At 32.8% G+C, this 23,672-nt stretch overlaps 1 protein-coding gene, 1 long non-coding RNA gene and 1 pseudogene across 2 annotated transcripts; all 3 read left to right on the top strand.

Annotated features, from left to right (window-relative positions):
* The first annotated feature begins 276 nt into the window (after window positions 1-276).
* On the top strand, window positions 277-6,966 carry LOC126723197 (uncharacterized). The gene is made up of 13 exons (XM_050426508.1): window positions 277-501; window positions 631-740; window positions 1,394-1,466; window positions 1,675-1,749; window positions 1,838-1,948; window positions 2,109-2,151; window positions 2,637-2,733; window positions 3,395-3,497; window positions 3,578-3,673; window positions 3,850-3,882; window positions 5,232-5,331; window positions 6,561-6,639; window positions 6,743-6,966. Exons 1-13 carry the CDS (start codon window positions 400-402, stop codon window positions 6,867-6,869), a joined length of 1,149 nt encoding a protein of 382 aa, XP_050282465.1. The 5' UTR covers window positions 277-399; the 3' UTR covers window positions 6,870-6,966.
* A 2,963-nt stretch (window positions 6,967-9,929) lies between these two features.
* Window positions 9,930-11,261, top strand: LOC126724505 (uncharacterized). Its single transcript, XR_007655010.1, has 3 exons — window positions 9,930-10,080; window positions 10,198-10,441; window positions 11,122-11,261. It is a non-coding gene; the product is annotated as an uncharacterized LOC126724505 (long non-coding RNA).
* Window positions 11,262-16,411: 5,150 nt separating this feature from the next.
* Window positions 16,412-23,205, top strand: LOC126723196 (probable LRR receptor-like serine/threonine-protein kinase At3g47570; annotated as a pseudogene).
* Window positions 23,206-23,672: the final 467 nt, after the last annotated feature.

Genomic DNA, 23,672 nt, shown 5'->3' with positions numbered 1-23,672 from the left:
GTTGCTAGTTTTTATTTTTATTTTAATTCTTCCATTGTGAACCTCTCATCATAACATAAATAAAATTGTGAATTTATACAATTTTTTAATTTTGTCCCATACGATAACCCTATTTATATTTCAAAAAAATTTCTTCTTGTTTTTAATTAAAATTTATTTACAATTAATAAATAATTTAACAAATTGGTTTTTATATTAGATTATTAGTAAAGCCCTATATTAGATCAGGCCCAGCCCATATCATTACAAAAACTTTCCTCTTCCTCTGTTCAAAAGCCCGAATCTTTAACAAAACCCTGTTTTCTAAAACCCTAAACTCAGCTAAACTTCTTCTTCTTCTTCTTCGTTCAAGGTTTTGGAAAACTATTTGGTTCTTTGGAAAATTCTTAGGTTTTTATAATGGGTCTACCTTCGAAGCGGTCGAAAAAAGCGCAAGACATCGACAGTGATTTCGAAGATTTTGATGATTTTGATGAAGACATGGACAGCAGGAATCTAACTGTGAGCAAAAAAAAAAAAAAAATTTCCTTTCTTAATTTTTACAATAATTACTGTAATCTTGATTAATATTGTTATTGGGTTTGGTTTTTGTATTTGTGATTCTTGTTAATTGAGCAATTTATGATGTAGTTGGGGCATGAAGAAGCTGATTATGAAGATGAAGAAGGAGAAGCTAACAATGGAGATGAGGAGATGGAACAGCTAGAAGAAGAGTATAAGAATCTTAAGCACCAGGAAATGTAAGACTCTCTGTTATTGTTTATCACATTTGGTTGTGCACTTGATATTGTGTATTAACATTGAAAATTATTGACTTTTAGATTCTGGGTGTGGGTTTTTATATGATTCTTTGATATCTTAGAGGACTTGTACCCAGTAATTTTTACTTACAATTTGGAGGAAAATCTATGGGGAGGGTGTATTCCAATGAATTGGGAAGTTTTTTTTGTCAGCAAACCGACTTCTTGTCCGTGCAGAGATTGTAGTGTGTGTTACTTTTCTCCTAGGAAGTGCGGACCCTTCATTTAGGGTGCCGTGCCCATGTTGTATCCGTGTCTTACCCATGTCATACTGGTGTTGTATCGGTCATTTCATGTTATAATTTTTCAGAAATTGCTCATTTCATACCCGTACCCATGTTAGTGTTCATGTCTGTGTCCGTGCTTCCTAGCTTTTCTCTTTTGTATAGATATTAGATTCATTTGCATCATGATTATGGTTGTTTAGGTGAAAGGTGGATCTGTAAAATGTTTGGTTAGTAGTTTCTTTGTGGCACACAGCTTCTCAATTACTCACATACGTGATATTAGGCATGTTTGTTATGACATAGATGCCCATGCATATCTCTTAATGTATGCCGTTTTATAATTGTTGGGTTTCAATTTTCATTCAGAGATATTTTTAATGATTTGAAGCGTCACAAGGATGAAGATCTTCTTAAGGGTCAGGCGGTGAAGAATCAAAAGGTTTGGGTTTTACAGATTCAGTCATCAGTTTTCCTTCCTTTGGTTGTATCAGTTTTTTTCTTTTTCTCTTAAAAATAGTGTTCTTGACTGTTACTTTCCTTTCTTAATAATTATACTCTTTGAAGCAATTAGTTTATTCTTTATACCATTTCCCTCTCTTATGAGTGTGGTTAAACATTGATACACTTCTTTCCCCTTTTTCCTTAAGGCTCTCTGGGACAAAGCTTTGGAGCTCAGATTGTTAGTTCAGAAAGCATTCTCAAGTGCAAATAGATTACCCCAGGTCTTTTTTGGTAGTTTACTCTTATTTAACTTAATTCTAGCTCTTTAGTATCTAAATATAGTGTCTAAAGATGATGGATTGTCTGCAGGAGCCCGTTAGGTCTTCATTCTGTAATTCAGATGAGGGTGTCAATACAGCATATTCAGACCTCATTACCTCATCTAAGAATACTTTAGATTCCCTATTGGAACTACAAGAGGTATGGGTGTTTTGGAATTTTTTAATTATTTTTACGTACTTGATATACATTCATTTAGCTCCAAAGAATATGACCAGCAGTTGATGCTTTATTTTGGCCTTATAAATTTTTCTGTCAATATATTTTCGCTGTTCATCTTGTGATAATTCTTTTCTGACAGGCTTTGCTTGAGAAGAATCCTTCTGTTGCTGAATCCTCAGATGGTATGGAACAAGTTCTCTCTGTATTGTATTATTTGGTTTTCTACTCACCTGGCACTGTGTATGAAAATTTTACCATTTTGCTAGATTCTATTTTCTAAATTTAGAGTTCCTTATCATACTTTTTATCTCTCAAAGAGTTTATAATCTCTGTACAACAAAGTCAGATATTATAAAAAGAGAAGACTATACCAAATGCTATTCCTTTGATTTTTATTGTTTTTTCTTTTTCCTGCAAGGGTTCTGATATTTCCAATTTTCTTTTGCAATCTTTCTTCAACATAAAGCTAATGATAAATGTTGACTGAATTTTAAAGCCAGCAAGAGCTTGTCAGTTAGGCTTAAGACTTAGTTTGCATAGTTCTATTGCTTGCTTTAGTTTCAGGCTATGATTTCTGTGCATGATTACTGTTCAAGAATAAACTACGTATGTGCATGAAAAGTTTTTGATTAAGCTTGCTTATCCTAACAAGGTTTCTCTTCTTAAGGTAATTCTGAAAGATCATCCAAGCATTCAGAAGCTTCTAAAAACTCAAATGTTGAAGGTGACGAAGATTGGTCAAGGGTTTCTCAATTGCATTTGAGGTACTTTGATCATCCTCTAGATGTGCTTATGATCTATTGAACATTGAACTCATCCTTTTTTTTGTAAAAAGTAGGAAATACAGTTTTTGAATTCTTCATCCAATACCAATGAGTTGGGTGACATGCTTAGGTAGACATTACAACAGCCTCTTTCTGATGATGATGATATGTTCAAGTGAGCTGGAACTGTGCTTGAGGGGGGCTGTTAGTCCTTTTTTCATTCTTTTATACTGCCTTCGTTATTTGTCTATTGTTATTAATGTTATGGAGGTTTCCATGAATGTATCTTTTTTGGGATATATACACATTATTGAGATTGAAATCCTAGAGGAGGAAAATCCTGGTATTGGAGCAGAATTGTCTCTGTTAAGTTGGTAATAGTTTTTTTTGTTCTTATGGTTTTTGTTTTCAACAACCTGAATTCAATTACCTGTTTTATAAAAAATGAGAATCCAATTACCTGTCTTAATCTTAGTAAAGTACATGTTAAAAGTAATGATTACCCTTTATATACCCATGTTTCATGCTTTATTGCCTTTTTTTAGTTCTGTTGTATATCTATCACTGTATCACATCATCTTTGCATTCATTAAAAGCCTACTAGTGCAATTAATTTCTTAATTTGGGCGTTGACTGTATTATTCATGTTTGTATCCTTTAGAATAGCTTCCTTCAGAGACAAATCAATAGACAAATGGCAGAGGAAGACAGAGGTGGCAACTGGTGCTGCTGCTATTAAAGGAAAATTGCATGCTTTTAATCAGGTTAGGCCTTATGACTGGGCTGATTACCATGCCCATAAGGTGTAAAACAGGCTCACTAAATTCTTCTATTCCATACACAGAATATTAGTGAGCAAGTTGCTGATTATATGAGAGATCCAAGTAGAATGCTCAAGCAGATGCAACTGAGGAGATCAACAGTCAGCGTATTTGGGACTGTAAGATAATCTCCCTTTCTTTCTTCTTCTTTTTATTTTATTTTTTTATACTTAAGAGAGAATGTATATTTACACTCAGATGAAGGCCACACACACATGTAGATTAAATGGACAAGGTAACATAAAAATTAACCTATTTGACATTTGTATTCTAATACCTGGCATGTTGATGACAGGATCCTGACAAGGAGAATAGCACTAAGGGAGAGGTAATCCTACTTTTGTGTGTCTACTTGAGTTGATTATACAATGTTCATTTTGATTCCAGAACCCCACCTGAGAGCAAAACTATGGAAATTTGTTTAAATACCAGATTCTCTAAAAATAAAATCTTTCTCATACGTGTGCTTGTGTGTCTAAGAGAGTGAATATTGGATTGCATTTGAAGGTACCAAATCATTGTCTAAAATGGACTATCATGGCAAACAGAACCATTAACATTGAAGTTAATCTTGGGATACTCATAGAAAACCTCCAATGTTTTGTGTCACTCATGGTGTTGACTTCAATCTTTGCAATAGTGCACTCTGTGGGTTGATTTGTGCTTTCTAATGCTAAGCACATTGGATAGTCCAATCTCCTTCAAATATGCCTTCAGAATGCCAAAATACTTTTTAGGTATCTTGTTATGGTCGAAAAACAAGATAAATAGGGAATACAAACAGAAATGGTTGCTGGTGGTTCTTTCTGGGAAAAAAGTTGGGTTTGCATGGGTACCAAATCTAAGTGCTTGTTTGGGAGAACTTATTTTCATCGGTTTATTGGCTTAAAAAATGAGCTGGGCAAAAGTATAGTTGTACTTAGAAAATGTAGAACTTATTGTACATGAACAAAATAAGCTGAACAAACAACTTAATATTAATCCACCACTCATCGAAATGGACAATTATTATAACTTATGATTTAAAGAAAAGATCAATAAGATTTAGTAAAGGTGTATTTTGAAGGTCTATGGAAATTGAATTTCTAGCTCTGATCAGATCTGCTAGGTGACTTGCAAATTCACACATTTCATTGATAAGTAATATATTTTATTTATTTTATTGATAAGGCTTCAACTTTACTCCATGGCCTTCTTTTGCAGATCATTTGTTCCCTCAGATGCTATGTAAATAGAACCCATTATTTGTGTGTGAAGAACACCTCACTGCTTCTGTTCAATATGATGGCAATCATATTGTCATGACTCATGAGATATAATGCAACTTAATTTTGTTACATATATACTTATCAAAAAAAAAAATTTGTTACATATATAATTTGTAATGTGAAAAACTAAAAAAATGAAATGTTTTTGTAAGCTCAGAGAGACGTTATTCCTCTTGGATACATTTGTTAACCTTATCATTCTGTAAGAATAGAATGTTATTTATATAACTTTGAGTAAAAAGCATATGCTGATGGGGATTACTGAATGATTACTGCTATATGTCATTAGATATTATGCAGTTTTATTTATGCAGAGAAAAGTAAAATGAGAGAGGATTGTGTAAAATTATCAAAGTTATGCTTTTCTCATCACATTATGATGTTTGCTATATCCTTCTACTTTGAATAGGAAGTACAAGCTGATGGTGATCCAGAACTTTTGGATGACTCCGAATTTTACACTCAATTATTGAAGGAATTCTTAGAGACAAATGACCCAAAATCATCTGGTAAAATTTTGTTGCATTTTGAAATTTGTATATTTATTTTTCTGCTCTTGGACCCAATCAATAAGAGTTTCTGCATTCATGTCCATATTGTGACATCTTGTCTTGTTGGTTGCAACAACTACAATAATCTGTTATTGTCAAAAATTTAGGGTCAGTAATGGATCCCCATGAGACTAATTTGAGTTGGCCACGTATTCTTCTCCACCATTCTATCTTATTCAAAATCATACTTTGTTATCTCCTTAATTACTATGCCATTTTTTACTTCTTCGACTAGGGTTATTTTAGGTCTTTTGCTTTCTCTTTAATTTCTCTCAACTAGAATCAAATCATTTTTTCTCATTGGTACATTAATTGCTCTCCTTTGCACATGACTAATTTAAGCAATTTTCTTCATTGTGTCCCTACTATCTTTGTATTACTACTTATCTATCTTAACATTCTCATTCTATGAACATGTTGCTTCTTAATATCCCAACACTTGGTCCCAAGCCTTAAAAAAAGGAAGAGGATTGCTGGTTGCAGTAGGTTGATGTGTTGCTCAATGTTTGTTTGAGCTTATTCTGTTTATTATACAAAAAATTACGGCTATACCTAGAAAAGATGATGCTTTAACAAAGCTATAAATTTTATTTTAAGATGAAAATAAGTTCATCCAAATGACTGCATAGAATTTTGTTGCTTGATTATGAATGAATCACTTTCTGTATCCAAAAGAGGGGAAAAAAAATGGGGGTGGAGGGTTTTTTTTTTTTTTGGGGGGGGGGGGGGGGGGGGTGTTGTGGGGTGGGGGTGGGGGTGGGAGGGTTTTTCTTCTATACCTCGTGAGTCATACCCATCTCGGTTGTAGCACTGCTTTGGATGTGAAAATGAATGGATGGACGGACATAATTGTCTGATACTGTGCCATTTTATTCTGCCAATAGTTGGAGAGAACCCAGTGACAAGGTCAATATCATTTTATTATCTATATCTATGAATTTGACCATAGGTTTTCTGGAACTTAGCTATGTAGTCTACATGAAAATGGACTCCCAGCTGACAATTTATAAAATTTTACTTTTTTATTAAAAAAAAAAAAAATCAAAAGATATTTTTCTACACTTTCAAATGGAACTTGGTTTATGGTGAACATCATTTGCATACTTTTCCTATTGTATTCAAAGGAAATCTACTAATTAAACATTCTGTAAGTGACTCCTTGATTTTAACCATTCCTTGTTACACAGATTTTTATGCTTTGAAAAGGTTGCAAACTAAGAAGAGAAAGATCGTCGATCGGCGTGCCTCAAAGAGTCGCAAGATAAGGTAACTACTCCCTCCCAAGCCCCAAAAAAATTTCTTATTTGTGAGTTGCGGTCATATCTGAATGTGTATTTTATATTATTCTCGTGCATTTTAATTTTTGCAGGTATAATGTTCATGAAAAGATTGTCAATTTCATGGCTCCTCAGACTATGGATCTTCCTCCTATGGCTCCTAAATTATTTGAGAATTTGTTTGGGTTGAAGACCCAAAAACCAGCTTCTGTTTTCTAGTGTAAGGTCTTATCAGTTCATAGGCTTTTGCAATTTTGTAATATTTGTTGACATAATTGTTTGTTATTATTTAATTCCTTGATATCTTTTATATACTTGTATTATCTCCATAAATGTTTTCTTTTCATTGGTGCAAAAAAAAAAAAAAAAAAAAAAAAAAATCCTAATTAGGATCTTTATTTAGAGTTTAGGCTTTGTTGTCCCCCATGCTGTGTATGTTTCTCAGCTAGTGCAAGTGTTCAACACCTCATAGTTCAACATTTATAAAAAAAGACATTGCTTTATCAGTCAGTCGTAGTCCATTGAATTTTTTATTTATTTATATTTTTTTTGTAAAATAACTCCTCTATGTATTGTAGTAGACACTGGCTTTTCTCAACAACTTAAAAAGTAATATAGTAAATCAAAAATGCAAAAAGTTGGGAAAACTTTTGATCATGTCAAGTATGCATCTCTGGATGCTTGGACAGTCCAAAAGATAATAACCAAGAAGTCTGAACTTTCGGGGTTGCTCTTTTCTTTTTTAATTTTATTTTAGGGATTCTGTCTCATCATTAGTGAACAATAATTAACTAGCACCTGACCCTTTAGATATGGCATTTTAGTTCCTAACCTTGAAAGGAAAGGGATTTAGCCCATTAGTCATTGTTGATCAAAGACTTTATCACCAAGTTAGCATGGAGTCAAAAACTTCTGTAATTTTACGTTTTTTATTTTTTGAGGTTATAAAGTGACATCGGGTCTAGGATCAGGGCTTTAATTGAAAATTTACATTAGACTCCTTGTGCAAATTAGGTAGCGGAATTATCAATTTATCTCAGCTAAAGTGATCCACAAACATAATAATATTTTTACCAGTACATACCTACTCTTAAAGCAAGCAATATAAAGGCCATTAGAGCATGACATACGATTTGATAATGAGATGGAAAACCAAAGACTGAAGCTTTTCAATGGTAAAACCACTTCAAGACACATCTAGTAGAAAATTCACTATAAGAAGAGCAGTTATAACAATCTACTTTCAAGACTATTATATAATTATTAATTAGACCCTATTTGTAAAGTTTTATTTGCCTTTCTACCGTAATAGCTCTAGAATCTTTGGCGTCTTCTTATGCGAATTTCCTTCAGAAACTCCTAGTTCGCATGAACCAAAACCTCAGGCACTTTAAAGAGGTTAGTGAACACACCGGAAAAGATCTTTGTGATTCAAGAAATATTTAAAGCTCACTTAAACACAATAGTTTTTCTTGTTTTTAAAACAAAGCAAAAAGGATAATTCTCCTTTTAGGTTCAAGAAGAAAGGAAAAGGTTTGAAATGTTTAACTTTGGTATAAATTTCTTTCTTGGCTATAAAAGTCTTGTGAAAGGTGACTTATATAGGTTTATAAATTATGATTAAAATCGAGCTTAAACACATTTTCTAGCAAATTTTAAAATTCAAGACCTAACAATTTTGCTTAAGCGAGTTATGAGCGAACTCTCCAATACAAAATTGTTGTGTCAATTTCCGGTGACCATATCTTATTTGTTCTAATGGTAATATTTATAATGCGCTTGTGGCGTTTTACAACTATAGCTCCCCAATTGCCACACGATAACACAGGTCTTCTTCGTATTTAGAAAAGTCATTATTTTTACAAGACACATTTGCTAAGGTTTTCCAAACACGCAGTTTTGGGTTTTTGGCTGGAAAAAACGTGTTTTGGCTCCTTAACGTGGAGCCAAATGCATACTAACTTTCCATTGAAACAAGTTTCACCAAAAAATTCATTATAATTTAAGAGATATGGACAAAAGATTATCAACTCCTCATCTTTGAATATGAACCAATATCCCCTTTGAACAAATGAACCAGGCTAAGTCTTGTCACATTACATTAAGATTTGCAACGCACCTATTAACCCTAGCATTAATGATGAATTTTTGTAGTTTTAGATTAGTTGAATTGCTAACAAGAAGCAAGCAAAGGTCTTTGGCCCTAGATGTCTTTTCATAGACTAGATTATTGAACCAAGGAGACTAAATCATGAGTTGCGCCAGGATTACAATTGGGATTGATTTCCTACTTCCAACCGAACAAGGGCTCTAATTAGCCGTAGCTCTTCTGGTCTTGAACCCATAACTGGCCAGAAACTCCTAATTACTAATTAGAGCCTTCCCTTTTGGGCTCATCTTTGTTGTCTCTTTCAATCTCCTTCATTGATTGTAATGATTGATTATTCCACCTACTTTCCCCTCCATTTATAACGGGTTTGTCACATTGTCCACAACGCTATGACTTATGCATGTTTTCTATGAGATCCACAAAAAAGCTCATTCACTTTTGAATGAGGTCGAGTTTGATAAAAAATGTAGGCTTGAAAAGAAGAGGAATTAGTCTTATTTATCTATATATTACTAAAAGTTGAAGCGTAACATTTATTGCTGCTGATCTCTTATTCCGCCACCTCATTGCCACATCATTAGCCACGTAATTATTATTTTTCTTATTTATTTTTTAATCTTATTTTTTAACAAAAAATAAATAAATGGGTTATTGACTTTACATATTCATCTTGGGCGGTTTTAACATTACATATAATTTTGTCTTTACATATTCGTCTACTTTAATTTATAATTTATTTTTTATTCCTATTTTTTTACCAAAAAAAAAAAAAGATTATTGACTTTACACAATAAATTTATTATTATTATTATATAAAAAAAAAAAATCACTAGCATTTGAAGCCCCCTGTAATCGTTGCATAAAATCTTTAAAAAAATATTTTGAAAAAATATAATCTATAATCTATTATAAAAGTTGAATCCTTAGAACTAATTGTTGCACAAAATGGTAATAGGTGTCATTTTATTGAAACATAAGTGAATGTCATTCTATTCTCTTTCTTTTCTCCAACTCATCTTTCTTCAAATTGATTAAAAATTTGGCGTTTTAGATTTTCATCCCAAAAGGATGGCATTTCAAATTAATTGGAAAAAAAAATAAAAATAAAATTTGGCGTTGCAGATAACAACCGTCACCTACACTCCAGTCAAAGCGTTTTAGATACTTTTACTTCCTCACCCTTTCCACTTCTCAATTAAATTTGAGTTCTCACGCCCAGGCACAACACAAAACCCACCTAAATTAGCTCTCTTGGCCTCCCTCTACACTTATTTAAAAGGGGAATATCAATGCTTTCTATGGAGCTTCGGGGTCACACAAGTAAGCTCCCGCTAATTCTCTACACATGCAAAGTTTTATTAATAGCACTAAAAGTTAACCATTTCTTGCCCATGGGGTTGAGCTTGACTTCCCAATTTGTTTTTTCTATCTTTGTAGGACCATTATTGGTTATTCAGGGGAGTTGAGTACTGCTTACACCCTCAAGTATTTGGAACAGGCTAGATGTGCAAAGTGCCTTCATGTCAACATCTCTCATATTCCTCATAAGTTAAATTGGAAAGCATGTAGAATTTTTTTGGAATGCAACCAAGAGAGGTGACCAGGTTCTTGCTTCTATTAGAATTTGTAGTTCTTATCCGCAAAGTTTAGGGCACTATAATCTATTCAAATACTCCTCAAGGTACAGGTTTCGCTGTCTTTTTTTCCTATCTTCTTTGACATTATACAGCAACATATCATACACAAACTTGACACAGATATATAAACCATCTAAGACTAAGAGCATTGGATTTTCATTCAAAGGTTTGTTAGTTTTAGACCATTTCTCATCATCCTATCATATTCAATCTGAAAATGATTGTTATGTTCTTAGCTGCATGCTTTTTTAATTTCAATAAGACAGAAAATAATTTTACTTGAGGAGCCACTTGCTAAAAATAACCTCTTTTATGGACTCATGATCAAAATGTGAGATTTATAAATAGACTTGATGAATCATTATCACATTTAGTGTAATGCATGAACTAACATTATTACATATTCTCCATTGAAAGAAAGGAAAAAAAAAGTTATTTGTGTTTTGTATTTAGCTTAATGGTTTGTTAATTTTTATTTTTATTTAAAAAAAAATTATAACTTTCATTGTTACATTTGAAATTTGTATCCCATTGTGAAATCCTCCTATAGAAATATAACATTGTAACATGTTCTCTTTTGTTTGCCTCAGTGACATTGCTATTACGTTATTTGTTGATTACTTAATTATTGCCATTATTGTTTTGTTAGATGGTTCAATTTTTGAATTATTATTATTCTATTATAGGTTAAAGCATCTAGCTATCTAATTTGTGTTGGTTTCAGAGCTTAAGCAAACAACAATCTTATCTAGATAAATCTCTCAATGATCATGTGGAGCAAAAAACAATTTACATTTTGCCAATAGGCGAAGGAAGATCACATGTTGGATTGAATTGGAGAGAAGTAACTGGCAAATTTGTGTCTAAAAGTAGCTACCACCAATTATAAGGAGATTAATTCATATAATATGAGTACTCCATGTGATTTGAGAAATTTAACTAGATAACCGAATTGTTTTTAATTCTTATATTGTTTGGATTTGTAATGTTTCACCCATAAATAAGTAATTAAGTTTTCATGATTATTATTGAAATCTGTTTGGTGATTTCAACAAATGTATAACATAGTTTATGTATATTCATTTCACTAATACAATTAACATGAAACTATATATGTCACATATTGTGTGGTGGCAAAATTACTAATAATCTAAATCTATATATATCTAAAAGTTGAAGCGTAATATTTATTGTAGCTAAGCTCCTGTTGCGTCACCTCAACGTCATGTCATTAGGTACATAATTATTATTTTTCTTATTTATTTTTTATTCCTATTTTTTTTATAAAAAAAAATATAAATAGATTATTGACTTTATACATTCATCTTGAACAGTTTTAACATTACATATGATTTTGTCTTTACATATTCATCTACTTTAATTTAGAATTTAATTTTTATTCTTTTTTTTTTTTTACAGACAAATATAAATAGATTTAGAGTGGTTTCAAACTTGAGTGGTTTCAAACTTCACATATAATTTTGCCTTTATATATTCATCTACTTTAATTTAGAGGGTCATTCTAGATGTTTATAACTAAATAATGAAATCAATGAAGTATCAAAAACCAAAAACAATGTCTATACATATCTATACTATATATATTAATGGAAGTTTTGTAATAAATTTTATAAAGTTCTTTATGCACTACATCTAGGACTGTCCAGAAGAGCCAGCGACCCGCTCAACCCGGCCAACCCGCCCACGTCCGACCCGCCGCCACCCAATCCGACGACTCCGGCGGTTGAACGCGGGTTCCGGCGAAGCTAACCCGACCCCACGCGGGTCGGTTGTCGGTTTTTGATTTCCAAATCCATGACACCCGACCCGAACTGAATCCTTATCCTTTCCAGCGAAGTATTACAATTTTCCGACTTGATCCGGCGAGATCTCGCTGTTATCCGATGAAATCTAGGCTAGATCTCGACGAATCCGGCTAGATTTCTATCCGATCTCGACGGATCCGGCTAGATTTCGGCTAGATCTCGCCGGATCCAGCCAAATTTCGGCCAGATCTTGACGGATCCGTCCAGATTTCGGCCAGATCTTGATGGATTCGTCCAGATTTCGGCCAGATCTTGCCGGATTCAGCCAGATTTCGTCCCCGGTGATAAACACGATACCGACTCAAATCAACTCGAAACCGACGAGACCTGAACCAAAAAATCCGACCAGGTCTCTGAGTCGGTTTTGGGTCAATTTTTTATTCACCCGCCCCGACCCGGCCCGACCTGTGGACACCCCTAACTACATCTTTAGTATTCTTTTTTTTTTTTTTTTTTTTTTTTTTGTGCAATTCATATTTAATTTTTTCAAATTTTAATCTTCTTCAATCATTGTCTTTTTAGTTCAATCTTTCATCCCCTCCAATAATATTTTTTTTTTTTAATTTTCATTTGATTTCCTTTAGATTTTTAAAAGTTTCCTTTATATCTTCTTAAATTCTATGGTTTCACTTTGTTCAATCTTTCATCTATTCCACTATTACTCTGCCATCTTAATTTTCATATAAATTTCTTCTTATGTCATTTCTACCTCTTCGCTATTCCTTCCAAGTGGCCTTCGACAAAAAGGTCAATACTCTCTCTCTTTCTCCAATTTTTTTTTTCTTTTTTGGTGGATTTTTATTCTATTTTATTGATTCAACCTTTTTTTTTCTACTAATGGTTTTTTATTTAATTTTTATTGTTGATTTAATTGTCATATCACATGTGTTTATCTTTTTGGTATTTGCATCGACTTTTATGCATATTTAGGTAGTTTGGTATTCTAATTTCCGATTACAAGTTATTTTTCTTTATTCCATTGGTTTGTTTTGATTTGAGCTTATAATTAGTTGTTTTGCAAGTTAGAATTTGATTTTTTTATCGTGATCAATTTAGATGTTAAACTATATGAGACTTTACTAATTTTTGTTTATTATTTAATCCTTTGGGGTGGACAAAGTACTCTTAATAGTTGTATAAGAAGTATTCTATAATGTCATTTATTTAGAGAGAAGCAAAGGTTTAGTCAAACAAAAATAATCGGGAGGGTGATATATTTTAGCTTTTGCAATTGTATTTTAATTGTTATTATTATTATTATTTTATAACAATACATATATAGAAATTTAATTCTTAGATTTTGCAAATAATTGTTTATCTGATAATATGTTTTGGGTGGACGAAATTGCAATTTCAACAAAGAAAATAACCTTAATAGATTATCAACAACAAATTGTTTTGCTAATTGGTTCAATTAATCATTGTTAAGTTTTGTTAATTTTTTAGTTACATTTTTCTGTGTTTGGATTGTAGGGTAGAAAAAATAGAGTTTTAGAAAGTTTGTTTAAAAATAAAAGAAAATTTTCCAAATTTTATATTCTTTTTAATGATTCACAAAATGTTATAAATAACTTTTATTAAAAAATGAATATTTTTGTTAACTTGCCTTTTGAATTTTTGAGAATTGTTTTTTGTTTTCATTTTGGTACTACAAAATTTATATTTATGATTTATGATTGTTCCTATAATGAATAAAAATATGAATGTTCAAATTTATATTTATGTCTATGATTGTTCCTATATTACATTTATGATTGTTCCTATAATAAATAAAAATGTTATTATGAAATACATTACTATTTATTAAATTAATACAAATTGTAAAAAATAAATTTAATGAGACTATCTTAAAAAATTCATCACGTGCAACGCGCGGGTTCGCGACTAGTACTATTAATTTTTAGCCCCAAAACAATGGTGCTGTACGTTCATATTTCATATTTGACTAGATAAGCATTTTTTCCTAGGCAGCATGCTATTACTTTTTTTTGCCCCACAAAGAATTGACGTATCTTATTACACCAAAAACAAAAATCCCAATCAAATCAAATTAGGGGCCATTTCTAATTCAAACAATCTTTTCTAAAGCAGGTTCACACATGACACAATGACCCATTTCCCTTCTATGTGCACTACGTCGCCCTTGAAACTTGAAAGTTCTCAGAAATTTCGTTCTTCTCTACCTCCAAGAGTTTACGTGCACTACATTGCTCTTGAGAGTTTAGAGCATTCACATAAGGCAATGTAAATGGTATATGTAGGAAAATTTTAGTATCAAAGCACAAAACAACCCCATTATCCGGTCTTGTGCTTGTAAAAAGTTTTACAATAGCGTTAAAGTGGATTTCTACATATACAAGTTACTGTTCACTCATTGTAAACTTAAATTTTATTTTTTTATTGGGTAGTATATATTATTTTATTGAGAAAGAGGTTTGATTATATTATTTTATTGGGTGATATATATTATTTTAATGAGTTGAATAGGAAAATAAAAGTTTGGATATTGGGTGTGTTGTAAAACAGTATAGTATAATTGATAAAGTAGCTTTTGAGATGATAAAATAGAATAGTACGAAAATTGCAGATATGAATGCTCTAAATAAATATAAATATATATATGTAAGGACACAATTCGTATCGAACCACAACAGTGTTGGGTTCGCACGTAAAAAATGCCCAAACAATATCATTTGTAGAGCGTGGGTTTGAAAGGCTAGGCCTTAGTCACAAGGCGGTGAGTCTTTTAATGATGTTCATACATAGCTAAGTTATTTTCGCCCTGGAGTCTTTCTCCTGAGGGTGGACTGGGAGGTTCTGGTTTTTGGCCATTTTTCCCCGCCCCCTGCTTGGTGCACCTACCTTTTTATTATATAGTCAATCTTGATTGATCCTAGCCCTCCACTTGTTGGTCAGGCAAGTGCTTATTTCTGTACCCATCCCATCAACCGTCCCCTCTTACTTTCTACTAGTTGCGAAGATCGAAGTTTACACCGTCCAAACGTCCTTTCTCATTAATCGGATCTGGGCGTTGGCAGGGGTATTAAATGCGGAGGGTACGCATCTTCCTTGATCCAATCCTACACCCTGCTTCCCTATGGGCCCCATTCCACACACATCCCCTTCAGGGGGCTGTTTAGGGACAGCATCCACCTAGAAGTTGGTCTTCCTATTTGAAGTTCTGGAATTCCGAGGACAGGGTAGCTTCTCAGCCGTTCCCCTTGACACCCCGGCCATCGATTAGTCGTTCTCAGCATAATACCTCCTCGGCACGGGCCCTGGGCCTGAATAGAGTTTGGGCCGGACTGTAGACTTCCTGGACCCACAATATATATATATATATATATATATATATTTTTTTTTTTTTTTTTTTTCGAGCACCTAATTACAAGTGAAATCAAACCCTTTGTTTTGACAAAACTTCACCCAATTGCACCTCTTATTCAGTGCTCACATGTCTCTCCCTCGTTGGTTTATAGCTTATATCGTTGAACAATGAACATATAAACTATAAATTTTTAGCCATAAAACAATGGTTTTGTATGTAGCATTATCTCTTTATGTTAGAAGTATATGTTTATATGATTAAATTTACTATATTCTAATAGCATAGTATAGTATTAGAGCAAAAGGTCTTAAGTTCAATCATTATCTCTTCCATTTTACCTCCTATTTAATATCACACATGTTGGGCCTCACTTATTAAAAAGGAGTCCACACATGAGAAAGAGTGTTAGAACTTAAAAGAATGTAATTAAATGATTAAATTTACCATAACTTTAAGTTTTTGGAACAATCGGTAATTTAACTATGAGGAGGAGTGTTAAAAATATGTGATTAAATAATTAAATTTATCATAACTTAAACTTTTGAGATAATTGATCATTTAAATCATTTAAATTAATTTAAATTAATTTAACAATAAACATGCTTGGAAAGAGGGAGTTATCTCTCTATAGGACTTCAATACATATTTCATAATGGACTAGACACAATTTTTTCCTAGACAATTAGTCCCAAATTACTTTTTTTCACTTTCACCGAGAATTGACGTTTTTTCTACACCAAAAACAAAAATGTCAATCATGTACCAAATTACTTTTTTTCACTTTCACCCAGATTGACACTAGTGGAGTATTTCAGGTGGCGAACCAGATTGACACTATGGTCCATTCCCACGCTGAGTGGAAACTTATGTTATGTACACATTGCTCTTGAAAGTTTTCAGAAAGTTGTTCTCTACCTTCTTATAAATGTGCTCTTTCATGAGCAACTAATTCCAAGGGAAATCCTTTAGCAAAAAAAATTACATGAGAAATCAAACCCTCTGTTTTGACAAAACTTCACCCAGTTGCACCTCTTAGGCCTCAGCCATTTTTAAAAAAAAAAAAAAGTTTGTACCATCCTAGGTGACTGTGCATGGCGCTTTACCTTATGAGTTCAGTTTCATCATTCTCATCTTTTTGCAGCCATGCTTTTGTTCTTCTCTTGTGGTGTGGTTTGTTAGTCACCTCAAAGGGTGGTGGGAATAATGAGACAGACCGCTTGGCATTGCTTGAGTTCAAAGCGAAGATCACTCATAACTCTCTTGGGGTCATGAGGTCATGGAATGATAGCATCCACTTTTGTCACTAGCGAGGGGTTACTTGTGGTCGCCGACATCAGAGGGTCACCGTGTTAGACCTACAATCCCAAAAAATGGTAGGCTCTATATCACCACACATTGGTAATTTAAGCTTTTTGAGAAATTTAACACTCCAAAACAATAGCTTTTATAATGAAATCCCTCCAGAAATTGGTCGTTTGCGTAGATTGCAAGTCTTGCGATTAGAAAATAACACATTCAATGGAAAAATTCCTAGCAATTTATCATATTGCTCTAGCCTCATTCTTCTGCATGTTGGTTATAATAATTTGGTTGGAGAAATCCCAGCACAGTTTGGCACATTGTCAAAGCTCCAATCCTTTGTTATTCATAGAAATAATCTAATAGAAGTATCTCACCTTCTTTTGGGAACTTATCCTCTCTAGAAGAGTTTGATACACGTTCTAATAACTTGGGTGGGATTATCCCTACCTCTTTTGGCCAACTGTCCAAGCTTACATTTTTTGATGTGGCTGTAAATAGGTTGTCTGGTACAATTCCTCCCTCATTTTTCAATCTCTCTTCGTTAATAACATTTAATGTAATAGAAAACCAAATCCAAGGACATCTTCCGCCAAACATGGATATCACCCTACGGAATATCAAAGTATTCTCTGTTGGCGCAAACCAATTTACTGGATCTATTCCTATTTCAATATCTAATGCCTCAAATCTAGATTCACTTACTTTGGGCCAAAATAAACTATTTGGGAAGGTTCCTTCGTTGGAGAAATTGAATAAAATGAGGATTTTACTCCTTACCTACAATGATCTTGGAAGTGGAGGAGCAAATGACTTGAGTTTTCTTTGTTTCTTTGACAAATGCAACCAATCTAATCAAGTTGGGTATAAATGCCAACAGCTTTGAGGGGAAGTTGCCCAGATGCATTAGCAACTTCTCCACTAATCTTATCAACTTGTATCTAGATAATAATAAAATATTTGGAAACATTCCTATTGGGATCGGAAACCTGATTAGCTTGGAGTCACTCACCATGTGGAAAAACAGATTATCAGGTACTATTCCCTTTGAAATCGGAAAGCTTCAAAAGTTACAAGAGTTGGCTTTAAATAACAATAATTTCACTGGGAACATTCCATCATCTCTAGGAAATTTGACGGCATTGTTAGAGTTGTATTTACTCAAGAATAATCTTCAAGGAACAATTCCTTTAAGTCTAAGTCAGTGTCGAAATGTGATTTTTATGAGTCTTGCTAATAACAATCTCAGTGGTACCATATTCCTGCAAGTCTTTGGTCTCTCATTCTCACTACTTAGCTTCGATTTGTCTACCAACCAATTTAATGGTGCACTTCCAATGGAAGTAGGAAATTTCATAAATCTAGGATACTTAGATATTTCTGAAAACATGTTGTTTGGTAAAATTCCTACAAGTCTTGGGAGCTGTGTAAAACTAGAATCTCTAAACATGAGAGGAAACTTATTCCAAGGTGTCATTCCTTCATCTTTGGAGTCATTAAGAGGACTTCAAATTTTAGATCTTTCTAATAACAATTTGTCTGGCAACATTCCAAGATTTTTGGAGCGCTTTAACATCTTGCAATTATTGAATTTGTCTTATAATCATTTTGAGGGTGAAGTACCGACAAAGGGAGTTTTAAAGAACTCAAGTGCAACTTTGATTATGGGAAATAGTAAGCTTTGTGGAGGCATGCCTAAGCTGAAGCTTCCTGTATGCAAATACAATAAATCCAAAAAGAGAAAGTTGAGTCTTTCATTGAAGTTAATAATCGCGATACTTTCTGGGCTTCTTGGAGAAACTTTGGTGGTGTCGTTTCTACTTCTTTTCTTTTTAAAGAGAAAAGGAAGAGAAAATACTTCAAATAATTCAAGAAATGTACTTTTGAATGTGTCTTACCAAAGTCTTTTAAAGGCTACAGATGCATTCTCCTCCACTAATTTAATTGGTGTAGGTAGCTTTGGCTCTGTGTATAGAGGAGTTCTTGATCAGGATAGAGGTACAATTGCTATAAAGGTGCTTAACCTTTTGCGCCATGGAGCTTCCAAGAGTTTCATTGCTGAATGTGAGGCTTTATGAAACATCAGACATCGAAATCTTGTAAAGGTACTTACAACATGTTCAGGTGTTGACTATCAAGGTCATGATTTCAAAGCTTTGGTATATGAATTCATTAGTAATGGTAACCTAGACGAGTGGTTGCACCCAATTGCAAGAACAAATGAAGCTCCTGAGGAACAAAAGAATTTGAATCTACTTCAAAGACTGAATATTGCTATTGATGTTGCAAATGCATTGGATTATCTTCATCATCAATGCCATACGCCAATTGTTCATTGTGACCTCAAGCCTAGCAATGTTCTTCTCGATGATGATATGATCGGACATGTTGGTGACTTTGGCTTGGCAAGGTTCCTTCGCGAGGCACCCAAAGATAGTTCCACTAATCAATCAAGCTCTATCGGATTAAGAGGAACAATTGGTTATGCTCCTCCAGGTAAATATCTTCATCACTTCTTAATTATAAATTCATTTCTATGAAAAATACTTCATAATGTTGTTTGAAGTGTAGAAATATAGAAGATGGGAAAACAAGGACATATGATATAAAAGATGGGGAAACAAGGACATGCTATATCTTCTATCAAACAAATAAACATGTCTGGTAGAAGATATAGCATGTCCTAAAACCTTTATTTCGTTTGTCATCATTCTTTTTCCAATTACATGCTACTAAAAGCATTCCATGTTATATTATATTTCCCATTTTTTAGTATGAAACTATATGCAATTGCAGAGTATGGTATGGGAAATGAGGTGTCAACCTATGGTGATATCTATAGTTATGGAATACTGTTGTTGGAGATGTTTACGGGAAAGAGGCCTACTGATAACATGTTCAAAGATAGCTTAAACTTTCATGAATTTGCGAAAGCAAATTTACCCGAACGAGTCATTGATATTGTAGATCCTGTTCTTCTTTGGCAAAGAGAAGATGGGAAAACAAGGATAGATGATACAAAAAGTCAAAATAGAACTAGTAGACCCGAAATTCAGGAGTGCTTGATTTTGATATTTGGAATTGGAGTTTCTTGTTCAACGGAATTTCCAAGAGAGAGGATGATTATTAGTGATGTTGTAGCTCAGTTTCATTTGATTAGAGAAAAGCTCCTCAAAACTAGAAGACGCAGGGAAAGACTTCAATTTACAGGTAACTTCTTAATGACACATTGGTTGCTCTACTACTTCAAACCAATGCCATGTGCTTGTCACGTCACTTTCTTTTATTCTAGCAAAATTGAAGATATTGATGCCACCTGAATTTTGATGACATGATTTGACTATTCAGATAATTAGGAATAAGTCCAATTTGTTTATATATATATATATATATATATATATATATATATATATATATAACGCCCCAAAATCATAAGCAATAAAAGTCTATTTAATCTGAATAATCCATAAAAATATTAAATAAAAGAAACCAGCAACCTTAAATCTCATCACAAATGTCAGAGTTTTAATTCACCAAATACAAAACATTCTCAAAATAATTCTCTAATACAATGTTTAATGCCATAAAAATAATAATAAAATCCTCAATTCCACAAAATAGTTCGTAACTGCTGTCTCCTAAGAATCTCTACTTCAATAATCCCTCTAATGTATCTGTAATGTGAAATAAAGGGAGGTGAGATAACTCAATAAGTGGAATTCACTAACATTGAGGGTGTGAGAACAAACATTTCAAAAAAATAATACTTACAACAATTTCATAACTTGTAACTCATCAGTATTTCACATAAAAAAAAAAAAACATATTTATATTGTGAGCCATCATAATATATATATATATATATATATATATATATATTTATATCAATACCATCATATAAACAATTACCTAGGCTTTTCTCGTGTTCAACATTTACGCCCCGTTGATAGGGTTGTGTTGTCCCCTTTTTGGGACTAGAACCTCGTTTTCTTCTCTTTTCTTAAGGATGGCTCTTTTGGAACCTAAAGGTGCACTCTCTTGCTAAGGAGCTCCCTTTTTAGATCCTCAACAGTATACTCCCTTGCTAAGAAGTTATCAAATGTGTACTGTCCCCTTTTCTAGGAGCATCCCTTACTAAGGACTAGCTGCAATATGATTGTCCCTTGCTAAAGACTAAATACCATACTGAATTTCTAATCACGATTTGCCATAGGTTTTCAAAACACATTTCAATATGCTCACAAAAATAATCCGTTCATAATTTTCAAAAATATAAAGATATATTCACGCATATAAGTTTAAATAAATTCAGGTTGTCTCACAAGTTTTTCATAAAACGAATAACCAATGTGCACATGAAGCATATATAAAATATCAATTTACATATAAAATATCAACATATTTCTCTGATATAAATAGTTTGATAATCAACGCTGTTTTGGAAAAACCCCCAAAATTAGTAAACACCATTTACCTCTTAGTTGTAAAAATAAAGGAAATTAACCTCCCTTGAATCAGAACAATTCAGTAGAATTAGAACCTAGCAATACCAAAAATAGGTTCATCAATACACAATTTCTCATTTAAAAATCTATTTTCACACTTAAACGGTTTCATCCTAAACAATACTTATATATCCAAAATTCTTCATTTATTCACTTAACTATCCAATTCACTTCCAGCTTTGATCAGATTTTTGGACTTAAAATTATTGCTGCTTAATCAGCTTTTTCCATTAACGTAGTCATAGGTATTCATGAAACTTCAGTATGGCTGAATGATAGATATTTGATTAATCTAATATATATATATATATAGTTGAAGCCAATATTATTCTTAATATATTAATCCCATGGCCAGCCCATTATTCCTTTAATACCGCCAAACTTAATGATAGAGCTCGACAAGTTTTGAACATTCGCAGGCCCACGACAATACATGAGATGGAATTGGCTTGAGCATGGTCAGCCAATCCGAAAGAGATAAAACCAGCATGGCCATATGCTGAACTAGAATTATAAGCTTGTCACTATATCTTTTTGTTGGCAGAGTAACCATATTTTTATAGGTACTATATTTTATCCATCTAAATTTTTTTTTTTTTTTTTTTTTTTTTGAGAAACTTATCCATCTAAATTAAAAGCTACAAAGTACCCTTCCTGACATGTAGCTATTTACATCATTCCCAATCTAATATAATAACAATATAGGACATCTTTTCCCTCTCTTCAAAAAAAAAGGACATCTTTTCCCTTAATTTAGGAATAGGTGGAGATTCATGAGACCAACGTCTCTTTGTTCCTTTCCATGACCCATGCCTATATGTACTTTCCTAGTCTAAGTATGATAACAATCATAGGAGTCCTATTTCCATTAATATAGTCATAGAATCCATACCTGTAGTCTCTTCTCACAGCCACAATGATGGAAGGCAAAGTTCAGTAGTGTGACGTGGCTGAAGCAAAAGGAAGCCTCAGAAGTATATGCATGTGTAGCTTAAGAGGTAAAAGACTAGGGTTTTCAAGGTCCATTTACGTATATCATCTCACTTGGGCTTCATATCTCATAGTAATTTTTTTTTTTAATATTTTAGGTCCTAATCAATTTAATCCATTTAATTGTAGGCCTCCTTTATAATTTACATATAATAATTTAATTGATATCAAAATTATGGGGTGTTACAATATATATATATATATAGCTTTGATAGCTCTGAGATGAATATTTTTTCCAATTTCTTACACTTTGAGGAAAAATCTCATTCACAACGTAGCACCACTCCTCTAAAATCCAAATCATGTTCTTCCAATACTATTTAACTAGTTAGAGAGATAATTGTCTTCCTATAACGCAGGTACAGAGGGCCAGTGACTCTATTGGATGGTGCCGATATCATGACTTGCCGAGTTTTGTATTTTGTATAATGTTGGAGCAAAAATAATCATACTTGTAGCACCCTGCTGTTTCTTTTAGCAATCATGTATTTGTTTCTCTTGTATTTGTCATAGCTTTCTTACTTAATCTCAGTGGTTGTAATGTGTACTATTGATTACCTAAGGACCTTTTTTTATTTTTTTTTTTTATTTTTAATCTTTTTCAATATGAGAATCTTGAGGACTATCAATGAGGGGAAAGAGACTGTTTCACTCACCCTCTTTTGTGTTCGTATGTGTGCATGTATTAACTTTGTTGGCATCTTAAATTGTAGAGTCTATGAATTATTTAGTTGCTAATTATTTTCTAAGGTGGATGTGGGACTTGATACCTTGTATCCCTGGTAACATTTGAGTAAATTGTGGTTTAGAGAAGAAAGAACAACAAGCCTATTGTAGAAGATCGATACTTCATACTTCCTAGTTTATATAATATCTAAAAGTTAAATCATAACATTTATTATTGCTACTCTCCTATTGAACCAAATCAGCATAGCATTTTTGGCCCATTTAGTTCACCTTAGCCTATTTTGATCCATTCAGTTTAGTTCAATCCATTTCGATCTATTTGGTCCAATTCAGTTCATTCAATCCACTTCGATTCAATTCAGTCTATTTTAGTCTATTTCGGTCCACTTTGATCCGTTCAGTCTACTTCAATCAATCCATTTCAATTCATTATGCATAATAACAATAATTAGAATTTAGAAAAATATGAACCGCTTCAAAAATGAATAATATTAATAAAAAACAGTAAAATTATATATTTTTTAAAATAGAAAAAAAAAAACTATTTAATTTTTAGGGAGAACAAATTATCTACAATAAAATTTAGAGAGTAAATTATACATTATACTATATTTCAAACTAATTATATACTTCCATGCAT

The sequence above is a fragment of the Quercus robur genome, chromosome 4, assembly GCF_932294415.1.
Source record: "Quercus robur chromosome 4, dhQueRobu3.1, whole genome shotgun sequence".
Taxonomy (NCBI): domain Eukaryota; kingdom Viridiplantae; phylum Streptophyta; class Magnoliopsida; order Fagales; family Fagaceae; genus Quercus; species Quercus robur.
This window is presented reverse-complemented; position numbering and strand designations above follow the sequence as displayed.